Source organism: Hemiscyllium ocellatum, chromosome 1 (assembly GCF_020745735.1).
Source record: "Hemiscyllium ocellatum isolate sHemOce1 chromosome 1, sHemOce1.pat.X.cur, whole genome shotgun sequence".
NCBI lineage: Eukaryota > Metazoa > Chordata > Chondrichthyes > Orectolobiformes > Hemiscylliidae > Hemiscyllium > Hemiscyllium ocellatum.
Window position 1 is genome coordinate 80,908,794 of NC_083401.1, and position 25,042 is coordinate 80,933,835.

A 25,042-nucleotide genomic window follows, 5' to 3' on the forward strand; every position below is an offset into this window, starting at 1 on the left:
ACTGGAGGTCCCAATCGTGGCAAGTGCTTCTATCCCTCCTGCCAAATTATGCCCAGAGAAAAGATGCCAGAGAGTCTGGCTGCAAAGTAATGAGGTGAAAAATGAAAGATGCACTAGAATTAGTGTTTGAGCTATGAATCTTGCTTCACAAAACAATCTGAAATCAGAACATTTCACCCAAAGATTCTTAACTAATCCCTCAAATATTCTAAGACAATAATGATCCTCAGATGATGCTGCACTAGACTCTCCCAAAGACCGGCTGAGCTAATACTAAGTAACCCCTCATTCCCAACTCTCAAGCCCAATTAAGATTCAGTCCTGTGATTAATTTCTTCATCTTCTCGTTCCCAAATTCAGTAAGGCCCTCTCTCTATCCACCACAACAACTCTCAAACCTTAAGATCATACTGACTAATTCATGGCAGAACATTCAATGCCTGAACCTTACTATTCATGTCCAGTCAAATCTTGTCACTTAAACGTATCTTTACAAATAGTATTACCCTCTTCACTTTGCACCCATTATCAGATGACATGGGACTAAAGTAATAAATGCATAAACAGAGTTAGTGCTGCTGATGAAACGTCATTTGTCATAATATAAGTTTAATAGATTTTATTTGAGGGCAAATAGAAATAATTTTAAAATACATTATTTGCAAGTGATATTACTTACAAAAGACATTAATTCATTTGGAAACACATGTTAAAATTTGGATACAATACAATCATCTGCAATAAGCACAGTTTGATAAACATCAAGGTACAAATTTTCCAGACCCATCATATGTTCTCTAACATTTTACTCTATTTGTGGCAATCTAAAACACACATGTATAACAATCATTTTCCACCAATGGCTTCATACTTTTTTTGTATGAAACCACAATTTTAAATCAAGTTTATTAACTTACAGCAATAACAGTACTCAAGTTTATAAATGGTCAAGAAAAACTCAACCAAGTATATTGGAAATGCTTCTTTTTCAAGGTCACTTTAATACACAGTGCTTATATTGTGCATTCCAACTTATTATTAAAACAAATGGGCTCCAGTTTGCAATACCTGTGTTGGATACTGTTTTCAACTCCTCTGAAAATTTGACTTACAGCATGCTACATAACAGCTCAAAAAAAAGTGTCAATTAAGAACAAAGTTAACTTAGGAATACTGTAGTCAGTTGGGAATACATTTTTGCAGAATTTCTTCTCTATTGGCACATTTTGAAAACAAAAATCAAGAAAGTGCTGGATCAGTGTGCACAAATACCAAGGCTGCTCAAAATATCTCTCATTCGATCCAAATCTTAAGATAGCCGATTATTAGAACAGTAACATCTCCATTTTCCCTCCCTTTTCAAATGTCACCATTCACTAGTCTGTATGTCTCAGCTTGTGGTTCTACCAATGTATTCATTACTAAGTTGCTGATTTGGCCATTGCAATGCAGAAAAGACATTTTTGATCTTAATGTGGAATTCAAAACCGCTTCCACAGTAAAAGGAGTTTACTGTGCATTTCAACAAAAATTGGGAGAGCGCAAATTGTTAACTTGAAATTCTTCACTAAAGATTTGGGTGAGAAAATTATCCAATCATTTTTACTATGAAAAGGACAGAAATATGCTCACCGTTTTCTTCTCTAGAATAAAAATAGTCAGTCACTTGTGCCAAAATGTTTATTTACCACAATTGCCAAGGAGCATCTGAATAAAGAAGGAACATACAAAGAGACACTTTTGGACATTACGTAGAAAAAAATAAAACAATAAGCAAAAGGTATTTTATCTTTGGAATGGATAATTTTGAAGACATTTGTAGCTGCTTCTGAACAAATGCAAAGATCCAGATACTCCTTGAATCATTTTACCTTGAACATTAATAAAAAATGTTAACTATCTCAAGCTAAATCTCCTCAAAATTGAAAGTTCACATTTTTAAAACTGCTACATCCCTGAAATTTCCGAAGTAAAGCAAAAGCTAAATTTCCACAACTTTCTACTAATATCCTTAAATACCAATCTTCTGTCTGTCACAAAACCCACAGCAAAACTCATTTGCAAGCATCACGAGAAAGTGGAGAAAGAACACTTCGGTAAAAATCCTTCTTGTGAGCTTAAAAACCTACACCTTTGAAGGCAGAACTACTTTCAACAAATGAAGACAGTTATGAATGGAATGGTTCAGTCAAGTTTGGCATTCCTACAATGAAATATTTCAAGACCAGGGCTCACTAACTGTTTACTAGTGATAAGTTTTAATTAAAAAGCTAGTTAAACTACACTCAATGAAAAACTATGTAGCCCAAGTGTTTTACAGAAACATGTAATGTAGGAAATTAATTCCTCTTAATAAAACAAAGTCAGCGTCATCATTGAAGCAGACAGTTATATGTCATCCATTTGACCTAAACAGAGAATAGCAAAATATCCCAAATGCATTGACACAGATTTAGCCAACTTACTACTGCTTTTGAATTGTAATTAACCAGGACGCAAGAAATAGTTCAAACTGGAAACCTGGCCTGCCAGTTCTCATTCCTGTTTAAGCATATGTGAAACAAAAAAAAAGATGGGGTTTGTGTTAATCCCAGTTACTGTAGCAATGCAAACCAAAACAGAGATCAAGTTGCCCAAATGTATCAGTGCTTCCAAAACATGAACAGCAGCATAATTCTGCTCTGCTGCAAAACTCTGCATAGCAAGTAGGCCTAACACATAAGGCATCTCAATTGCATCATCTTATACAATTAGAAAAGACAGAAGAGAGCGTTAATAGCTAGACCAATCACAATGACAGAAAATATTACCAGGGCATAGGTTAGGGTTTGCAAAGTTGTCAGATTCTAAATGGATTTGATATTTTTCACATGTTTAGCAGCTATACATTAGCATGCCTCAATAAATCAATTTCAGAGAATCAAACAGATAAATATTGTCCAGTTTTTAAAAGAATAACATACAATGCCCAATGGTGTGCCATACACGTTCATTATTGTCTAAAGTTCAATCATAGACAAAGTATCTTCCAGTTCTTGCTATTTTTACTGCTTCAACTTGCTTGTAGCATTCTTTGGCAATCGTTGCCCTTTTATATATGCATAGTACCAGAAGTTGAGGAATAAAACCATAAAACTAACTCCATAAAGGCATATTATATACAGAAAGACTGGATACTGGTATTGGCAATTTTTCATGAAGAAGAACTGCCCAATGTGGACAGTAATCACCACAAACTGCACCTGAAAGTTGAAAGAAAAGTTAAGTTTGAGATCAGAGAAACTGCTGTAACAAACCAGCCAAATTGCTTGTAAATATTCTATGAACAGAACAAGAATGGCCATGAAATGAATACCTTGTCTGTAATATGCTCCAACTACCATGTAAACTAGCATTACCTCAGACATGGTTCAAACAAAGAAAAACAGCTTAACTCCACGAGGTAAGAGAGTGACAGCCCTAAACATCAAGGCCACATTTAAATCAATATGGCAGCGAGGAGCTCTAAAAAGAGAGAGAGCTATTGGAAATCGGAAGGAAAAGTCTGCTGGTTGGAATATTACCTAACAGAGGAAGGTAATTGTGGTTGTTGAAAGTCAAATAATCTCAAATCCAGCATATCATTGACAAAGTTCCTCAATGCAGTGTCCTAGAATCAATCTTCTTCAATGACTTCATCATACGGTCAGAAGTGGTAATGTTCGCTCAAGGCTGCAATGCTGAGTACCATTCACTACTCAGATACCAAAATAGTTTATAACCATAAATAGCAAACCCTGAACAAAAACCCAGGCTTGGGCTGACAAGTTGCAAGCAACTTTCACACCACAAGGGTCTGGCATTAACCACCTCCAGCAAGAGAAAGTAACCATCACCCCCAACAATCAATAATATTAATCATCACAGAATCCTTCACTAATCAATATCCTGGGGGTTACTATGGACCATAAAATGAACTGCACTAATCCTTTCAATAGCGTGGCTACGAGAATAGGTCAGAGACTAGGAATCCTGCAGTAACTCATCTCCTGACTCCCCAAAGCCGGTCTTGCCCTCTTCTCTGCTACCTAGCAAAAGCAGCCTACTTAGTTACCAAAATTCCACAATTTGGTTTTTCCACCACTGATGCTCAGTAGCAGCAGTGTAGACCATGCACAAGACACTGTAGAAGTTAAATCAAGATTTCTGAGAAAACATTTTCTAAACTCGTGACCACTACAATCTTGAAGCAAAAGGGTAACCGATACATGGGAACACCACCACTTTCAAGTTTTCCTCTAAGCCCTTCACCATCTTGACTAGGAAATATACTATTCCTTCACTGCGATTGGGACAAAATTTGAAACTTGGTCCTGAACATCATTCTGTATGTCCCTTTACTAAACAGATGACAGCAGTTAGAAAAAGCAACTCACCACCACTTTGTCAAGGGCAATGAGAAATTGGTAATATATACTGGCCCAGCCAATGGCAATCACATCTGACTAATGAATAAAAAAACTAGACAATTACAAAAAAAGTCTCTTGAAGTGAAGAGACTGAGGTTTATTGTAGTTCAGTGTCCATAGGTACATTACAGCCTACTTCTAATTCATATTTAGGCTTCTCAAAATAAAATTTAGTTTTCTCTGTACAACAACAATCCATACAATACAAACAAAACAACTTCAAATTGGAGTAACATCTATTTAAGTCCAAGAAAAATCACAAGGGGTGTTCAGTTCCACAATGCTGTGTAGATGTATTTTGGTGTGACATCACGAGCCTTGTATAACAAAACTCAAACTTTTAAACCTAATCCATCCCACTCCTGACCTGTACCTTGAAGATTCAGGAAGGTTTTGGGAACAGATGCTCCCCTTCATTTTGCCAAAAGGAAAATCTGGGCCCAAACATTTTGCTACGAAGCCTAACTGAAAAGGAGTACACAAGTGTTAAAACTTCAGAGCATATTACAAAATTGCATTTCCAAAGTATCTGAGTTTGTAATCTAGCACCAAGCAGTTATTAAACCGCTACAAAGATAGATCAGCTAGGTTACACATGACTTTCTGGTGATGGAGCCTGCCAGTCCTCTCAGGACTTCCACACAGTCACAGCCCCTCAACATAGGAATTAATCCGTGCCCTTTACCAGTTAACCTGATCTTGTCATCCACAAATCAAGATGGTAAAGTAAACTTACCAATTGAATTGTCGTCATGTACTTCTTCCACCATAAATACTTCTGGTAAGATGGCCCCAATGCAGATAAACCATAGTACGTATACATGATTATGTGCACAATACAGTTTACAAGAGCATGAAATGTTCCTAGACCACCTGTATGGGAAAGAGAAGGAAAAGGAAAAACAGTTTATACAAAGAAGTTGAAAAGAAAATCCAAAGAACAGCAGACTTTGGCAATCAAACTACTGGGAAAAACTCAGCAGGTTTGGCAGCGTCCGTGAAGAGAAAGAGATAACACTTCAGTCCCACGATTCTTCCTCAGAACATTCTGAAAGAGGACCATGAGAATCCGCTTTCTCTCCACAGATGCTGCCAGACCTGCTGAATTTTTCCAGCAGTTTCAGTTTTTGGTAGACAAAGCTGGATTAGCTCTTCAAATATTGTGCTGGTATATATTTAATACAAGTCCATTGAAAGAGCATCAAGCTTCTACTTTTAAGAGGTATTTTATATTTTTTTAAAAATTCAATACTGTTTCGAAAAAAGTAATGTTTATAAAGGCATGATCTGTTGTGACCAACTTCTATGAAGAGGTCAAAGTTTTTCAAAATACTACTGCCCAGGTTACTCATCAAAAGTCAAAAAAAGTGTGGTTTAAATCTATTAGCAAGGAGAAATTGGTTCTTTTCAATACCCAAACCATACAGTATTATTGTGGTGTATCATACCACAGCACCAAATCAATTCAAACACCAAGAATAGTCCTACCACAATGGCATTAACTAACTACTAGAGATTGATTGGCAGTTTTCTTCACTGCATGAGGTTTCATATTGCCACTGACAAAACAATGCAATCAGCTAATTTGTTTCCCGATTGAAATGATCAAAATAAAAAAGTTTGAAATTTTCCAACAATTAGAATATCAAAGAACAAAAGATTACACCTTTTATTTTGAGTCAGAAGTTCAGCAGAAGACTTAATGTTAACCATTTCAACTTATTCTAAGGCCTAATTTTCCCTCTGGCATATTTAATTGCCAAAATAGCAATAATTTCGTATGAATACATTTTAAATACTGAATCTTGTAAGGAAAGTCTAGTTTAGGGCAGCACGGTAGCTCATTGCACCAGGGTCCCAGGTTTAATTCCAGCCTCAGGCACCTGTCTGTGTGGAGTTTGCACATTCTCCCCAAATCTGCGTGGGTTTCCTCCCACATTCCAAAGATGTGTAGGTGAGGTGAATTGGCCATGCTCAATCGCCCATAGTGATAGTTGCATTAGTCAGAGGGAAATGGGCCTGGGCTGGGTTACTCTTGAGGATCGGTGTGGACTGGTGGGGCCAAAGGGCTTGTTTCCACACTGTAGGGAATCTAATCTAAAGAACAAGGCACCTCATAGTAATTTCTGCATTTAATTCTTTAACTGCACTTATAATTGCTGTCCAACTGATAACTTCAGTGCATGTTTCTCACCTCAAATCTCTATTGCACATGTTTCATGCAGCATGCGCTTCCTTACTCTCAGCACTGATCCAAAGGAAATAAAAACTAAAGATGGTAGATAACATTGCAGAACAGAGATACACATCACCAGTTTAGCAGAATGGAGGGTGGTTTGAGGATTTAGTTGCAGTTCCAAGATTGCTTGTTTAATATAAAGCAAGATGGATTTTACAGATGCAATTTAAGGAGTGGTTTACAACAGTTGATAGAGCAGACCGCTCATGATGTTAGTGGATAGGAGACTTGTAATAGGGTCTACCAAAATTGAAGAGCGAACATGATAACATTTACGCCCTCTGCAGTGTTAATTAAAGATGCACTGACTAGTTAATACAACTTGAAGTACTAAACTATGACAACTTAGTCCAGAAGCAATCACAATTCAAAAACAATGCAGCACAGGTATTAAGAGACAAAAAACAGGAAATGCTCAGTAAGTCACATGAAGTTATGGTCTGGAATTTCATTCTGTACGATGACTTGGAAACAGATGAAAAAGACAGTAGGGAGAGTCCAGATGCCCATTCGCCTTCCCAGGCTTTCAGGTTTATAAGCTGGTCTGGGACAAACCCCACACATGACATTACAGACCTGGCCAGCTCCTTCGCAGAGATCGGCATGGCCCACTCCTCTGATTTTTATGGAGTCAGGTGAGTTTTTTTTTAAAAATGTCACAGTTCACAGCACCTCTGCTGTCATGAACTATAGATTGCATAAAGGGAAACTTCTGAACTTACTCAACAAAAATTTCTCTTCATTTCCGTGACAGGTTGTCCCTGTCAACCAACCCCTTTGCCCTTCTTCCCAGGTTTTGACACTACACCCATTCACGATATTTTTGAATATTTTAAGATTGAGGTGGATAGATTGTCCGGCATAGGAATCAAGAGTTAAAGATAGAGAGGAAAATGAATTCAAAACAACAACCCCAAAAAAAAGCCATAATCTTACTGAGCAGACTCAATGTTGTGCCTCTGCTCCTATTTCTCAATCACATGAATCTTTTGCAGGTGTAACTAAAGCTTAGAAAATGAACATGGACTGCCTTTGTTCAAAAGCATCCCTTTCACACAAAATGGTCAATTTAAACCAATTACTACAACAGCTGAAATTGCAAGCAATTAATACTTGTTTAAATAAATATTATGAAATTGATAGTTCAGACTGCTAGAGCTGTCAATCAAACAGGAGCTCAGTTGTTGCTACAAAAGAAATGGATTTCTAGGCTCAGTCAAGAATAAGGAGTCGATATAATAAGGGTATACATACCCATATAATAAAGGGTGTCTGGATATACATACTTGGGTAAGACATTAAAGGCATAAGAAACAGACAGCACAGGCAAATGGCATTGGGTTGGATGATCAGCCATGAGTAAAGTGCTAAATGATCCATTCCTCAGATTTACAGTTTTCTCAAGAGGGACTTGGGGCTATTTGGGAGTGCACACCTTGGAATTGGGTACATGAGGTAGATGAAGGAGCAAGAGGGGGGAAAAGGAGTAGTGAACATGCACTTAAAGGGGGCCTTTTAAACAGCTCACATCCCCTGCAGGCAGCCCATGTTTCTCTAGAGTTAGCTGGCTGAATTGCAGCTGGCACTTGTGGAATAAAGATTCCAGTTTCTGTGGCAGTTTCTGAGGTGGGATGTGCATGTCCAGGAATTCCCCCAACTCAAACAACTGGAGGATAAAAATCTAGCTTATTGATTCAGGTTGCTTAAACATGGGTTAGACTTGTGAATGGTCAGAAATAGATTTTAAAAAAGGGAGGCAGTATTGCTGTCACTAAGGAGCATCATTGTCTAGCTAGGAAATTCCACGTCACTGGTCATGGGTTCTAATGGGTCCGTGCATATCTGCTGAGACTCCGATTTCTTTCTCTGTCCATATTTTTGGCAGGTGTTTCCAAAAATTGGTTCTTGGCCTTAAGATAGTTGACATTCCTTTCATGTATTTAGTCTTTCCACTCATGTTCTCAAAGACTTAAGTCCCTTCATTCAGGAGCTTCCTCCAAGGTTTCTTCTGAAAGACGGTCTCTCATGTTGACATCTACACTTCATTTCTTCAGGCAAGTCTTCAGGGGAGTCTTCAGAATGCTTCCTTTGTCCTCTTCTGGAGGAGACCCCCTTCCCCGAGCTGGGAAAACGTTTGCTTGACAGACAGAGCTCAAGCATCCAAAGAGCGCACAGCCGGCTCAAAGGAGTGGATTTCAGGTGACCATGCCCTCTATGCTGGTGCTCTTAGCTGTTCAAGGCCATAGATATTATTACACCCAGCTAATGTAGAGACTCCATCTCAGACAATGTTGATGGTACTTCAAGGATTTATGATGACATCTATGTGTAGTCCATGTTTTGGAGCCATGTGGAAGGGTCAAAAGGATGATGCTGTCTTATACAAAAGGATCTTATATCTACACACCTATCATTGTTGATTTTGATCCAGAAGTGTCCGAAGGCAGCGCTTGCAAATGCCATGTTGAACCTCTGCAATTGTGTCAGTCTTAGATGAATTTAGAAGTCACACAACACCAGGTTATAGTCCAACAGGTTTGTTTGAAATCACAAGCTTTTAGAGATGATGTCACTCACCTGACAAAGGAGCAGTGCTCTAAAGTTTGTAATTCCAAACTCATCATTGGGCTACAACCTGGTGTTGTGTGACTTATAACTTCATCCACCCCAGTACAACGCTGGCACTTTCTCATCAATCTCAGATGAGAGGTAGCTTGCCAGTTAAGGGAAGGATTTCAAACTTCAACTGACAAATCCTCCCAAACGTGGATCTTGATGGATAGACTGGAACTTGACCTGGGACAGGTTGGTAAAGAACTGGAGTCTTGGAGTAGAGGCAGAGACCAATTCTTCAGTATGCATTAAATAAAACTTGAAGACTGTCTTGAGAGACAGCACAGAGGTGACAGTCATCCACAGACTAAGTTTCACAACTGAGGTCTATCTTATTTTCTTGTTCGATTTCAACCAGTTGAGGTTGGAAAAAAAAGTTGGGGCGATGACACATCCCTGCTTGATCTCAAAGATTTGTCATATTACAGTTGGTGAGGACTTACGCCAACATCTTGTTGTGGAGATGAAAGATGTTGAAAAATTTCACTCAACAGCTGGCCTCTGACAGGGTCTTCCATAGCACTTGCTAATTGACCAAAGCTTTGGTCAGGTCGATGAAGGCCATGTCAAGTAGTTGTATTGTTCCTGTCATTTCTCAGAGTTACCAAGGAATGAAATGATGTCCATAGTTTGGTTGGAAAACGAGCTTTCAAAAATTCCCTCAAGCTGTGAGAAGGTGCCTCGTGGGGATTCGGTCAATGATCATTCTGGCGATGGAAAATTGGGAGACCCCTCAGCAATTCCCTCAGTCCACTGTCTCCTTTCTTGAAGGAAGTGATGGCGGCTCCATCTCGGAGATTGACAGGCGTTTCTTTATTGACCCAGACTTTCAGGAACAATTGATAGACAAGCTCTACTCCTCCAAGTTACAAAATCGCCAATGGAATACTGTCTACTCCTGCATCTTTTCCCATTTTTCATGGGTAAAATAGCAGCTTCAAATTCTGCCACATCAGGGTGGGAGTCCAAGGTAATCTTGGATGGGGAGGAGTTGGGGATTTCCTCAAAACAGGCCCACATTAATTGACTGTACTGGGATTTAGAGTTCTTTTAAAATGTTCTCTCCCTCAGGAAGTTGAGGTTTTCTGTCTTTAAAAAGGGTCCTATCTTTCTTCTGCACCAGGTTGTGGCCAAAGGGTGTTGGGTCCATATGTTGTCTTGGTGCCATTGAAGAAATTCTGGATACTGTGCTTTCAGCAAGGAGTTGCAGTTCCTTACCTTCGTCCACCACTGGTTTTTGATTTTCCTAGTTCTGCTTCAGAACTCCACCTTTGTTATGCTGGTCATGTTTTGCTGGCCATGGGGAGCTCTTGTTGAAGAGGTCTTCAATGTAGTGGTCATTCTTGTTGAACCAGGTCTTGGGGTTTCATAGTCTTGTAGCAGATGGTTTCATCACAGCACGAGATGGTGGCAGTCTTTGGCTGTTTCCAGATTTCCTCCACTCCCTTAAAATGAACACTTTATATTGAAGACAAGCTAACTAGTCTGATGTGTTCTTAAAGCCAAGGAGGGAGTGTAGGGTGAGAAGTGAAAGACGTTAAATGACAAAATGGGCTGCTGATGCAAGGCAACAGGGAGTGGCAACGTGACAAGAAACAAAACATTTGTCTCGAGGTGGTGTGAATGACGATGATGAATAATTGCCAAACAGGATGTGACGATATTATGGCTTTAACAGGTGTATTTTGCCCTGGTTATGTTTTTTGAGAGAGATTTTGAGCCAATAACATGAACAGCTTGAGGGGCCTTGGAGCTCTTTTCAATTTAGAACAATAGAAGCAGCCTGAATGAGTGAAGTCAGGCTCTCACAGAACAAGGGTTTTATTTTAGATTTCAGTAGTTGTTGGGGTTTCCAAGTTGGTTGCAGAAGCTGTTACTCCTCTCTCTGCTACAGCTAAAAAGCTGGAGTTCTCTCCCTGCCAGAATCACAGGTGAGAATTATTATATTGACTGCCAAGGGCATGAATTGATTATTGTGTTGATTTCCAACAGAATTAAAGTTAGACCAATTCTTCCTTTTGTTTCTATTTTAACTATAGGCGAATAAAGAGTGTTTTGCTAAACAGAGTAATGTAATCAAATTATGACTGGATCACATCTTATACTTGCCTCTAAATAAGAAAAAGTGAAGGTCTAATATCTGTTATTTCTTCGATGTATTTGAAGGGAATTTGGTCTGGTTCATAAGAGAGAAAATGCATTTAAGATTAGAACGCCTATTGTATGGAAAAAGGCCATTTGGCCCAACAAGTCCACACCGACCCTCCAAAGAGGAACCCACACAGACCCATTCCTGACCCTACATTTACTTCTGACTAACACACTTAACAGGGAGAAAGGGAGGTCTGCAGATGCTGGAGATCCAGAGACATGCAGCTGGAAAAGCACAGGTCAGGCAGCATCCGAGGAGCAGGAAATTTGACATTTTGGGCAAGAGCCCTAACACAGTGGACAATTTAGCATGGCCAATTCACCTGACCTGCACATCTTTGGATTGTGGGAGGAATCCCTTGCAGACACTGGGATAATGTGCAGTCACCCGAGGCTGGAATTGAACCCGGTCCCTGGCGCTGAGGCAACAGTGCTAACCACTAAGCCACTGTGCCACCTCCACTGAACGACCGTGTCGAATTAAAGGGACAGAAATGTTCTGAGATTGTTGGTCTCAAATCCTCATGCAGCAGTGCTGTAGAATGCCTAAATGAAAGATAAGTTACTGTTCCTCCAGCTCATGGTGAGCTTCACGAGAACACAACTGGAGGCAGGTGACAGTAAAGTCAGAAAAGCAAATGCAACCAGAAGCTTGGGAGTCAAGATTACAATTGAATGAAAAGCAAATTATACAAGGTGATCAGCCATTCTGCTTTTGACCTTCCCAAGTGGAGCCTATTTGTTCTACGGAGAGTCTTTCAAACTATTGGGATGGGGACTGTTAGGAATTGTCTACTAACTATAGCAAGGTCTTACTTAAGTATTTTGAAAAGCTACAGGTGACGTTGACACAGCCTGATTAATATATGGCACTACGCACTGCTTCAAATATAGAATATTAGTCAGTGTGCATGGCTTTCAATGTTTGGGAGCAACAGTACAGAGAGTAGGGGCATAATTGAAATCTCCATGTGACATTGATGCTAAGCAAGATAAATAGCTAATTCCCACAAATATGCAGCCCCAAATCAAAAGTGGTACAGTGAACCAGCTGTTCAAGGTTGAACTCAAAATAGTGCAAACTTTCACAGTTCATTTGTGGGTTCATAATTCAAAATAATACTTAATTAGTAAGTCAAGTTTACCTGGAGCAAATTTGACTCCAAACCACCATGTGAAAGACATGATGGTGTGGTGATAAACATGAAGAAATGTCACTTGGCTATTCTTCTTTCGAAGCACAAAGAAGATCTGTACAGGAAAACAGAAAAACAGGAAAAACAATCACAAGGTGAGTTATTTTAGGATGCTTCTGCCAGTTTTAGAACACCAATATTTCTAAAACCAAGGTTTTTTTTAAATGAATTGGACCTTCATATCAAGATAATTATTTCGCCCAAACAAAATAGTTTAGAGTTTGAGGTGGATGCACAGCAAAGTAGTTTTCAACTGTACACGAACTTTTGTGAAACAAATTTACAATGTGAGAAAGGAGCTTTAAGAAATCACCACTTGTTAATTGCCTCTGCAACAATATAATTTTCACATCAATCAGTTCAAGGGCACGTCGGTTGCAAGACCAGCATTTATTGCCCGTGTTGCCCTCCAGAAGGTGACAGCAAACCATTCTGAAATACTCCAAATAAAAATCCAATGTCATGCCTGTAATTAAAGCTGGATCTTGTTGACTTGTTGTGCAGCAACAGGTGAGAACCACAGTTGGGACGACAGTAAAATGTCATCCTTGAAAAACAAGGAAGTTTTAAAAATTTGCTCAAATAATGTGGGTTTCACCAGCTGGGCCAGCATTTACTACCTATTCTTAGCTGGACCAGTTTTGAGAAGCACAACAGGTCGGGCAGCATCGGAGGAGCAGGAGAACAGATGTTTTAGGCATAAGCCCTCCATCAGGAATCTGCCCGAAATGTCGACTCTCCTGTTTCTCAGATGCTGCCTGACCTGCTGTGCGTTTCTAACACCATATTCTCAACTCTGATCTCCAATATCTGCAGTCCTCACTTTTGCCTGTCTTATTGGAGATGACAGCCAAAGCATCAGTTTTGACCAGGTTTTGCTACATTTAGATATGGTTTGTTTTAGTATCTGACAAGTGATGAATGGTACTGAACATTAATAATTGCACAAATCCACTTACTGGTCTTATGATTGAGGTATGGTCATTGTTGAAGAAGCCGAGTCAAAGGCAGAGTTTTACAGCACAATAATACACAGGCATTTCACATCTGCACTGGTCAAGAACTACCTAACTATTCTAATCCTATTTTCCAGTACTTGTCCCATAGTCTTTTACGCCATGGCACTGCAAGTACACATCTTAATACTGTGTTAAATCTTAATAATGTGTTATGCAGCTATCTGCCTCTACCATGCTTAGAGCCAGCAAATTCCAGATTCCCACATCTCTGTAAAAATGGTGGATAGACCTCAGACGTTACACTGAAGAACTCCTGGAGAGATGTCCTGGCGCTGGAGATAACGGTCCTCCAAAAACAACCATTTTCCTTTCCAGTAGGCATGCCCCAAGCTATTGGAGTGCTTTGCTTCCACATCAGATAGTTTTGAGACACTTTTTGGTACCACACTGTCAAGTGTGAGCTTGATGCCAAGGCCAGTCACTGTCACCTCTGTTATCCATGTTTGAGGCAAGGCTGCAGTGAAGTCAGCAGTTGAGTTGCCCTGGCCAAATTCAAACTAAACTCAGTGACTGAGCAAGTGCCACGTGATAGAAAATTAATGGAGGAATCGTCAATGTAACAATGAAGGAAAATCGATGGGAAATCACTTGGCTGGGTTGCAAGTGTACAGGACATAAGTAGGCAATTTTCTACATAGACAAATAAATGCCAGTATTGCAGATGTTCTTAAACAGCTTAGCTAGAGGCACAGCAACTTCTGGAGCATTTCCTCAGCACTATTGTCAAAATATTGTTAGGAACACTGTCTTTTCACAATCCACAGCTTTCAGCAGTTGCTGAAAGTGCAATGCTGAGGAGCCCCAGAGATAGCTTATGCACAACAGCCTGACTTCAGGATTGAACATCAATATTGCTCCAGATTTTGGCAGGGGGTGGGGGGGGGGGGGAAAAAGAGAAGACCAGCACTAACACTGCTGCCAACCTTCATAAAACGTGTCAAGAATTTCCACCATCAACACAAGAATCAACATCTATTTTATGTCCCTTCTATTTTGGAGGTAGAAAAGAACAGAACATTTCAAATGGTGCCCTTGCAAGAGCTCATTCAATGAACCGTGTGCCACAAGATGTGACCAGAACGGCCCTGTAAATTACAGCTCTGAGAACAAGGCAGTTTGATAGCAACATAGATTAACATTTAAGGCATCTTTCTTAGAATACATTATGATGCAGGATAAACAAACCGTGGCAATATCAAGAAACAAAAACTTGCTAATTAGCTCCCGTGATACTTACAGTGTCTGATAGCTCAATAAACTTTGAAATGTAAAATAGCCAGCAAGTCCAGGCCATCTAAGAAAAAAAGATACCAATACATGAAAGTGCAGCCCAACTACATTTTTCCAGAAACTATTTATCCAGCATATTTCATAACCTTCAGTCTAACAATTAATTATTTAGCAAAACAAATTTACAGTCACAATTACTGTATGCTAATTGTTTCTGGGCAGTTAAGGTCAAACGTTCAATGAAAGAATCCCAACAGTGTGGTTTAACAAGCCCTTTTGGCCCATCTAGTCATACCAACCCTCCAAAGAGAAACCCACCCAGACCCATTTCAATAACCGATATTTACCCTGAGTAATGCACCCAACCTACACATGAAGGCAATTTAACATGGCCAATTCATCGAACATGCACAGCTTTGGATTCTCGGAGGAAACTGGAGCCTCTGATAAAACTGCACGCAGGCAGTCAGAGGTTGGAATTGAACCCAGGCCGCTGGCGCTGTGAGGCAGCAGTGCTAACCACTGAGCCATCATGCCACCCTAATGTTGGCCTAACCAGCAAAGTCCTCATTCAGTGGATAAATTTGATAGAAATCCCAGAACAGTTTGTGGTTAAGAGAAAATTTTGTTAGGAGCAGCAGAATATCATGTCTTCAAAAAAAAAGTGCACGCAATCATTCACATTATTTCATGGGAAATTTGGGGCTCCATCTCATTTTGAGACATTGAATAAAAAAAGCTATCATGAAGGAGCAGAAAGTAACACAATGTATATGATAGGAATAAGCCCCCCGCCCCCCCCCCCCCCCCACAGTTCTGGCCACCCTGCTTTGGAAGGATATTTTTAAATTAGATAGGTTTCAGAAGAGATTTACAGTACAGTAATGTTGCCAGGACAAGAGGACAAGAGGGTTTGAAGTATAAAAGGAAAGGTTGGGCCTCTTTCTTTCTTTCCAGCCCTGGAGCATAGGTGGTGACAGGTGACTGTATAAAGGTTTATAAAAACATGAGGTACATAGATAAGGTGAATAGCCAAGGCCTTTTCTGGGGTTGGTGGGGGAGGGGGTGGAAGGAAGAGAGGAGAGAAGGAGACATTTTTTTTAAACATACAGAGGAGAAAGATTTCAAGAGAGACCAGAATGCCAATTATTTCCACAGATGGTGGTGGATATATGCTATCAACTGCCACAGGAAGTAGAAGATGCAGGTAGGCTTATAACATTTAAAAAAGACAGACAGGTACATGAAGAGGAAAGGCTTCAGAAGGGTATAGGCCAAATGCAGACAAGTTGGAAACTTGGTCGGCATGGACAAGTTGGATCAAAAGGATCTGTTTCTGTGCTACATGACTTTTGGGTTGAAACAAAACCTTTGAATATTTTTAAAGCAGAGTTAAATTTGGTAAGCAAGGGAATGGCAGTTAAATTAGGGTGGGCAGGAATGTAGATTTGAGATTACAATCAGATCAGCCATGGTATTTGCAGAGCAGGCTCAAGGGACTGACAGACCTCAAGTACGTGGACTGTACTTCTACAATTCGCTCAGCCAAAATAATTTGAAGTTGTTTATCTGGCACAGACAATTGGGAACTTTTACTTCCCCATCCATCTCCCCCATCAAAAACTGGTTGGCAGATCAAGTTAAAAATATGCATATGCTCAGAGCATAACATGGTCAGGATAGTTGAACATTTACTTACCCTGAGGGCTTGAGGTGACCGGGAGTAATCAACAACATCACAACGGAACGAATATCCCGTGGCCCAGCCAGACATAAGGAACTGTGGAACCGGGAAAGTTAATTACTATAAGTTACCAAAGAAACCCAAGAATTTTAAGTCTACCCATTTACATAAACAATTCTTGTTAACTCAATTTGCTTACAAAACTTCTATTCAACTTTGATATATGATGTGGAAATCATTTACCACCACAACCTAGTCTAAATTTGGTGACCATGATCTGAGCTACACTCACTCCAAAATCAGTATCAGTTGTGGAATCAAATATCTTCACCCACAAGAAATATCGAATGCTAGACAAGACTTAAAATAGAACAGTGGAATCGAAGTATCAAGTTCATGAGATATTTTTAAAAATTTTTTATTTGCTGTATTCTTCAAATTCAGAGTAAATCTCTTGTTGACTTTTGACCAAGAAGCAGCCAATTTCCAAATCATCTAAGTTCAACAGAAGCACCAAAAAGTTTATAACATCTTAATTTTAGTTAGCACATGACAATCATAAGTTAGCTTATTCAAGCGTTTGGATAATACACTGCTTATCAAGGGCAAGAGAATCATAACCAGAGGAGAGCAGTGTTGTTTTGTAGCCTCCAGGTCAGGACTCAGGATGAAATGGCTGGTTTACCTTCTTCAAAAAGCTACAAGCTGCATCCACACTGATTAGTTCATTCGTAGTTTGTTTGGGGTGAACGTTTATTTCTATTTTCCAAGTTACTGCCCTTAGTAACAAATTTGTGTGGGCGTAAAAGATTTGCAAATTTACCCAGAATTAATTTGTATATGAAGGTAATATGAGAAAATCAGGAATAGCATGTGGCCATGAGCTCCTTTTCCATTAAACAGCCCTGTAATTTTGCCTAATTGTTTGAACTGACAGTACTTCATAATTTTTTTTTAAAATCAAGACCAGTCATTTGTAATGACTGAATACTTTAAATTGAACCTTGAAAAAGTCTTATATTCGTGTACAGGTTGAATTTATAGAGGGTCGACTATAACACAGGCACTAGTTTGGAGAGGATGAAATTCATGCTGCAGTTCAAAATACTGTATTACTAGCACTAGTCGATTTGATCACACAACTAATCGCAGGTTTAAAAAAAAAAGAAAATCACATTACGGTAAAGATAATTACCGGAGAAAAGCAAGAGAAACAAGAATGAATTAGTGGCAGTAAATTTTATTTATACATATCAGTACAAAAGTTTAACATGTCAAAGATTCATTGAAATCCTGCAAAATCAAATTGTTCATTGTTTCAAAACTCAACTGCAGAAAGAATTACTGTCATTTTGAACACAACTTAAAGAAACTGTGTGCATGGTGTCTGCATTGCTGCTTTTAACAAGTATCTCTTGATGGTGCTGTTATAATCCACTTAAAAAATACACTGTCAGTATTCCCTAGTTATAGGATTCCAACAGATAAGTAAATGAGAACTTGCATACTTTGATTTAAATCATTAATTTTACCCCAGGAATAGCAGGGCTTGCAAATCAGCATATTTTTGCAAGTAGGCCGTAATAGCGTTATTAGATGCTGAATAAGAAACAGACAGAAACTGGAGAAACTCAGGAGGTCTGGCAGAATCTGTGGAGAGATGTCAGAGTCAGTGTTTTGGGTTCAGTGATCCTTCAACAAACTGATGGAAGAGCCTCGGGTTGGTTTCAGCTCCTGACCTCATTACAGCACAGGCACAGAGACAAAGGAGGTTAACTGTAAAGGCGGAGTCAAGAGGATTGATCTTTTACACCAAGACAGCATTCAACTAAACATGCCAGAAGGATCCCTCACAAAACGGAAATCAATGGCAATTGGGGATGTACTTTGCCAGTTGAAATCGTTCTTTCACAGAGCAACATGGATCACCTCAGTGGGAGAAAAAGTGAAGACTGCAGACCAGAGTCAAAGAGTATGATGCTGGAAAAGCACAGCCAGCCAATCAGGCAGCATCCAAGGAGAAGAGCCAACATTTTGAGCATAAACTCTTCATCAGGAATTCCTAATGAAAAGCTTTGTTTGAAACATCGACTCTCCTGCTCCTCAGATGCTGCTTGGCTGGCTGTGCTTTTCCAGCATCATACTCTTGGATCATCTCAATCATAGGACATCACCATAGCTCTTTCTTGGGACCCAAGCCCAACCAATTTCACGAGGTTTTTCCTTCCAAAATCAACGAGCTTCCTTCCATAAGAATCAGAAGTGGTAATGTTTGCAGATGTCCAAATGTAGCACGATCTGGACAACATCCAACTTGGGCTGATAAGTGGCAAGTAACATTCAAATGCCAGATAATAACTACCTCCAGGGACAATCTAACCATTGCCCCTTGACATTCAAAGAGTCATGGAGAAGTACAGCATGGAAACAGACCCTTCAGCCCAACTCGTTCATGCCAACCTGACATCCTAACCTAATCTAGTCCCATTTGCCAGCACTTGGCCCATATCCCTCTAAACCCTTCCTATTCGTATACTCACCCAGATGCCTTTTAAAATGTTAAAATTGTACCAGCCTCCACCATTTCCTCTGGCTGCTCATTCCATACATGCACCACCCTCTGCGTGAAAACGTTGCCCCTTGGGTCCCTTTTATACCTTTCACCTCTCAGCCAAAACCTCTGCCCTATAGTTCTAGACTCTCCCCACCCCAGGGAAAATTCATTTGAGGGAGAAGCTGAAAAGACTGGGGCTGTTTTCCTTGGAGCAGAGGTTGAGGGGTGACCTTAGAGGTTTACAAAATCATGAGGGTCATGGATAGGATAAACGCAAATAGTCTTTTTCCTAGGAATGGGGAAATCGAAAACTAGAGGGCATAAATTTAAAGTGAGAGGGGAAGTTGTAAAAAGGACTCAAGGGGCAACTTCTTCATACAGAGGGAGGTGCATGAATGGAATGGGCTGCCGGAGATGGTGGCTTAAAGACAAAAGTAACTGCAGGTGCTGGAATCCAAGGTGGTCAAGCAGGAAGCTGGAAGAACACATTAAGCCAGGCACTTTGAATTTCTCTGCCATGTCCACCTTGGATTCCAGCACCTGCAGTTTTTTTTGTTTCTAACCAAGTCTGTACCACTGCTAAGTCTTTTCAAAGCATGCATGCTTTGAAGGGATTCTCTGCCAGTCCTGAAAAAGGGTTACACCCAAAACATTGACTTCTCCACCTCTTGATGCTGCCCGGCTTGCTGTGTTCTTCCAGCCTCCTGCTGGTCTACCAGAGAGAAGTAGTTGAAGTACAATAGCAACATTTAAAAAAACATTTGGAAGGTACATGGACAGGAAAGGGTAAAGAGAGATATGAACCAAATGCAGACAATTGGAACTAGTGAGTGGGCACCATTGTCAGCATGGACCAGTTTGGGCCGAATAGCTTGATTCCATGCTGTATTACTCTGTGACTAACAGCAACAGATATGTAGGCACACCACTGCTGCAAGTTCCCCACCAAGCCAGACTACATCCTAACTTGGAACAACACTGCTGTACTTTCTGACTCTGGGTCAAAAATCCTAGATGTCCCGCTTTCCTTTCCCAACAACCCTCTGGCTTTCCCTGCAGCTGTTCAAGCAGGCAGCTCACCACATCACATTCCTTCAGGATAATTAGGGAGGGGAGGTAAGTGCCAGCCTTTCCTGCAACACCCATAGCTCATGAATGGATTTAAACATTAACCACAGGAAAAGAATTGTATACAACAAAACAAAAATGGAGGAATTCAGTGGGCTTCCAGAGATTGCAATGTAGGCAGATGAGAATGAGATGCTGGTCACAATTTTTCAGTTTTCCTCAGCACAACATTTACCAGTCTTCTCTGCACAATTCTTGTCCCCTTGCTGCTTTACCACCCAGCTTTGTCTTATAACTAGTACTCTTCCCCGTCAGGTCCTTCATCACCTTCCCACATGCATTCATTCCAATGTCCCTCATTTCCTCTTAGGTGTGGTATAGTGGAGAAAGTGGCCTATGGTTTTCAGACACCAAGTTGTGCATAGTTTTTCATATTCTCAAATGACGAAAAGCACAGTATGTAGACTGCCAATGAGTAGATTGCAGTAATCTAAGGATTTCATTTTCTACTTAATGTAGATCTTTTAATTGTGGTTATTGAAAATTGGTGCTTATTATTTAATTGTTGCATGCTGGATGGATTTAATTTCTCCCTCAACACAAAATTATAATCTGCCTAAAATTGTTCTCCAGCCAATTCAAGGATTGTCTGGATATTTTCCAATTACCTACATACCAACTTGATTATTCTCTAGGTGAGTTTTCATTTTGACAAGGTTGATGCTTGCCCAGTATAGCACAATATCATAAATGTGTGCTATGTACTGCAATAACAAGGGCTGAAAGTGCACCCGAACCCAAAGCTACAAACTATATAAACCAATGCTAACTCCTCCCCTTTACATAAAAGATTATTCTTAGGACCTTAGGGCAATGGGATGACAACAAGATGATAAAAACACGAAGTAAAACTGAAACAAACACCAAGACAAGTAAAACAGCACCTTGGTGTGCTGAGTGGCAGATGGAGTTTAATTTAGATAAAATGTGAAGTGCTGCATTTTGTAGAAGTCTTGCCCTGATGTCTTACCATTTAATGGCAAAGTCCTGGAGAGTGTTGCTGAATAAAGACCTCGGGATGCAAGTGCATAGTTCCTTCATGGTGGAGTCACAGATAAGTATGTTGGTGAAGGCAGCATTTGTTACAATAGCCTTTATTGGTCAGTACATTAAGTAGAGAAGTTGGGAGGTCATGTTGCGGCTGTACAGGACATTGATTAGGCCACTGTTAGAATATGGTATGCAATTCTGGTCTCCTTCCTATCGGAAAGATGTTGTGAAACTTGAAAGAGTTCAGAAAAAATTTACAAGGATGTTGCCAGGGTTGGAGGATTTAAGCTATAGGGAGAGGCTCAATAGGCTAGAGCTATTTTCCCTGAAGCATTGGAGGCTCTATAACCTTATAGCAGTTTATAAAATCATGAGGAGCATGGATAAGGTAAATAATCAAGATAGGGGAGTTCAAAACTAAGGGCATAGGTTTAAGCTGAGAAGGGAAAGATTTAAAAAGAAATTCAGGAGCAACTTTTTCACGCAGAGGTTGGTGTGTGTGTAGAATGAACTGCTAGACAAAAAGGTGGAGACTGGTACAATAGCAACATTTAGAAGGCATCTGGATAGGTATATGAATAGGAAAGTTTAGAGCAATATGGGTCAAATGCTTGCAAATGGGGCTAAATTAATTTAGGATATTGGGTCTGCATGAATAAGATGAACTGAAGTGTCTGTTTCCATGTTGAACAACTCAGTGACTCAATTAGTAACAATGGATAAACATGTTTAATCGAGGGATCTATTTTGACAAAATAAAAAGGGCTGAATTTAAGGATGGTATTCCAGACACTAGGACTCAGCAGTTCAAGATTTGGCTACAGATGTTAGGTTGAAGCGCTGGAGAAGAAAAATGTGCAAGAGATGGCAGAAATAGGTTGCGGCTCTGCACTAAGCTATTAAGTGTTGTTAGCCAACAATCATGAGGATATGCAGAGTCTTACGCACATTGGAGTAAAGAAAGTCAGCAAATTTGGAGTTGTGAAATATAGGACTGGCAAAAATAGATTTATGGATGATGATTCAGAGATAGACAACCTTCTAGAAGTGTTATTGCGCATGAATATGGAATCTGAAACTGATCAAAATTACTTAACATGCTTATTGTTAGAAAATGGTTTACTTCACCTCAATAGAGAACAAAAGGATTGAAGGAATATAATAGATGGAAACTGAATAATGAACCAACTTTGGAGGGAGTTGAAGTTCATCTCTGGATCTTGATGAAACAATTGGATAACATGACTGGCAGTTTGAGAAATTAAAAGTGGTTTCATATGAGCAAAGCTGACTCTTTTCATGCTTGTTGCCACTGAGGGATAGCATGTAAATGTCAGAGGTGCAGCTCAAAGACAGACTTACAGATGACTTCATCTTACACAGGCTAGACAAGTCCAACTATTGATGCAAAGCAGGAATTAAAAAGAAACCTGACATTCATATTAAGGTAACATTTCAGCTGTAAAAAAAAGTTTGTTTGCTTAGTGAGAAGACTGAGGGAGCAGGAGGTAGTCCTTGGAACTCCCAAAGTTCAGCACAGACTTCTTACAACTCAACTCCTTTCAAGATACATATACATGACTTGCACCAATATGAAGGTCTGTTACATCTAACTCAATCTGACATTTGCTACAAATACACAAGAGATTTGTTTCTCATGAAATAAAAAAAAGGGAAAAGCTGAAAAGACAGGGTTCAGAACAAAAGCGTGCAAGCAAGCACAAGTCGACTGCTCAGGACACCTTCATCCCAAGGTAGAAATCCATGACATTTCACACTATCTTTAAAAGGGAGGGATGGAAAGAGGCCTGGTTTTGGGGGCGGATTTATGGAGATCATTGGTTGAGGAGTGAAGGGCTTGCCCCCAAGCGCTACCCCTGCCTTTTACCATGTCCTGGATTAAAAGTGGCATTTTCAACTGTGAAAGAAAAGACAGTAGTGCTTCATATCATTCAATAGGATGCAAAGGATCACTATACTGGAGTCAAAGGCTCAAACTTGCACTCTTCACATTTTTAGCAGTGTAAACATTTGTACTACAAAGGAAAGCAGGAATAGGACTCAGTTTGCAGTTGAAGTCGCTAAAACCTGTATGACAATGAACATCTAGATCAATCCTTTCAAAACAAGTGCCCTCACACCTAAAAAAAGTGCAAATGCAACAATGAATCTACTCAACAATCATCTCATGTCTGCATGTTTCACAAAAGCCATAATACAGGTAAAAGTACTCACTTCATAACACATATAGATTGAAAAGATCACAATAGAAAAATTGTACACAATCATTGCTTGTTTCAAATGCAATGGCTTCCTGTTCTCCATTAGTTTTGGCCCCAAGTACGTAATGAAGTAGAGGTAGGTTCCAAGGATAATTGTTTGTGGGAGTGGAGAAGACATTAATGGCCAATCTTCAACTCTGGGATCTACAAAACAAAACTAGCATTCATTAGTTTATGTCTAATAAGTTGTACTGTTTTTAAAATGAACAAGACTAACCCTTGAAATCTAAGTGGTTTTGGTACATATTTAAGACTTGCTTTTTGTATAAGAAAAGAAGTTTTGTTTTTAACTGAGCCCACTCAGCTAATACATAGATTGTCATGCATATGCTGTTTAAGAATATAAAGCTCAATATCCAAGTTACTGCTAGAAATTCTGACAAAGCATCCTGGAAAAAAATACCTTAAGCCATCAATAACCTGAAGAAAACCAAAAAGGACTGAGAGGATCACAGTCATGAAAGTTTAAGTCACTCAATAACATCATTTTTTTGGGGGGGCGAGGGGGGAAAACATAAGAGTGGAGCCACGGTCTGAGGGTAGATTTGGGGGAAAGAGGTGGATCAGGGTGGGAGAGAGAGAGAGACAGAGACATACATTGGATCCATTCGCTATTCAAGTCTCACCAACCTTTTTCACGAGACCACATCCTCCCACAATGGATTCAAAAGATCTAGCATCAAGGCCAAAATCTAAAACAAATCAGGCTTTTTTTCAGACATATCCTCTACTGAAATGCACTTAACTTACCTGCATCCTTAAGCCATTCATCATACAGCAACACTGCTCGGGCTGTCAGTTCTTTGAAGGACATTTTGAACTACGTGCAGATTCTACTCAGGAGTACTTCAGTTCTGCAGGCAAAATACAAGTTATCTCCTATAAATGCATTTCATTAACTTGGGGGTTGAGTACAATGTCAATTTTACATCAAAAACAAAGTAATCACAATTTTTTTTTATTAGTGAGGTGAAGGCTAGCTTCATATGGTGAGAAATAATTGGATCTGGTGTTTAAGAAAAAGTTTAGCACCAGTTGTCCAGATTAACTCTTGCATGCTTTTCAATTACTCAGTGCAGCATTTTTCACAAATAAGCTCAGTAAAAAAAAAACTTCAAATCATGAGCAGACTCCTCCAAAAGTAATTGAAAGATAAAACCATAATAGCGGGCTCAAATATTTTAAGCAAAAAGTGCTAAGGCATACAGCAGTGTGTCAGCAGTCTGGGTTTGATACACATCAACTAATGCATTCCAATGAATGTTTGACCATCACTTGTGCTTGGTGAAGCCTTAGATTCATAATATGAATTAATTATGGTTCACAGGGGAACAGATGATACTGGGTATTAGTTAAATGCCTGGTCCTAATTAAAATTAGGATCAGTAGTCCAGCGGCAGCTCCCTGCCTCTGGTCCTACCTCCAATCAATTAAAAGAGGGAAAAGTTGGTGAAGTGAGCTGTGCAATGTTTTATTCAATAAAATTGATTTGGGGAAGAGCTCACTGT

General features: G+C 39.6%; 1 protein-coding gene across 1 annotated transcript; it reads right to left on the reverse strand.

The window, feature by feature from the left end:
* Window positions 1-604: 604 nt before the first annotated feature.
* On the reverse strand, window positions 605-24,372 carry elovl7a (ELOVL fatty acid elongase 7a). Its single transcript, XM_060823690.1, has 7 exons — window positions 24,285-24,372; window positions 23,488-23,678; window positions 16,596-16,676; window positions 14,904-14,960; window positions 12,597-12,702; window positions 5,185-5,321; window positions 605-3,242 (listed from the first exon to the last, which is right to left on the reverse strand). Exons 1-7 carry the CDS (start codon window positions 24,346-24,348, stop codon window positions 3,045-3,047), a joined length of 834 nt encoding a protein of 277 aa, XP_060679673.1. The 5' UTR covers window positions 24,349-24,372; the 3' UTR covers window positions 605-3,044.
* Between the last annotated feature and the right edge of the window lie 670 nt (window positions 24,373-25,042).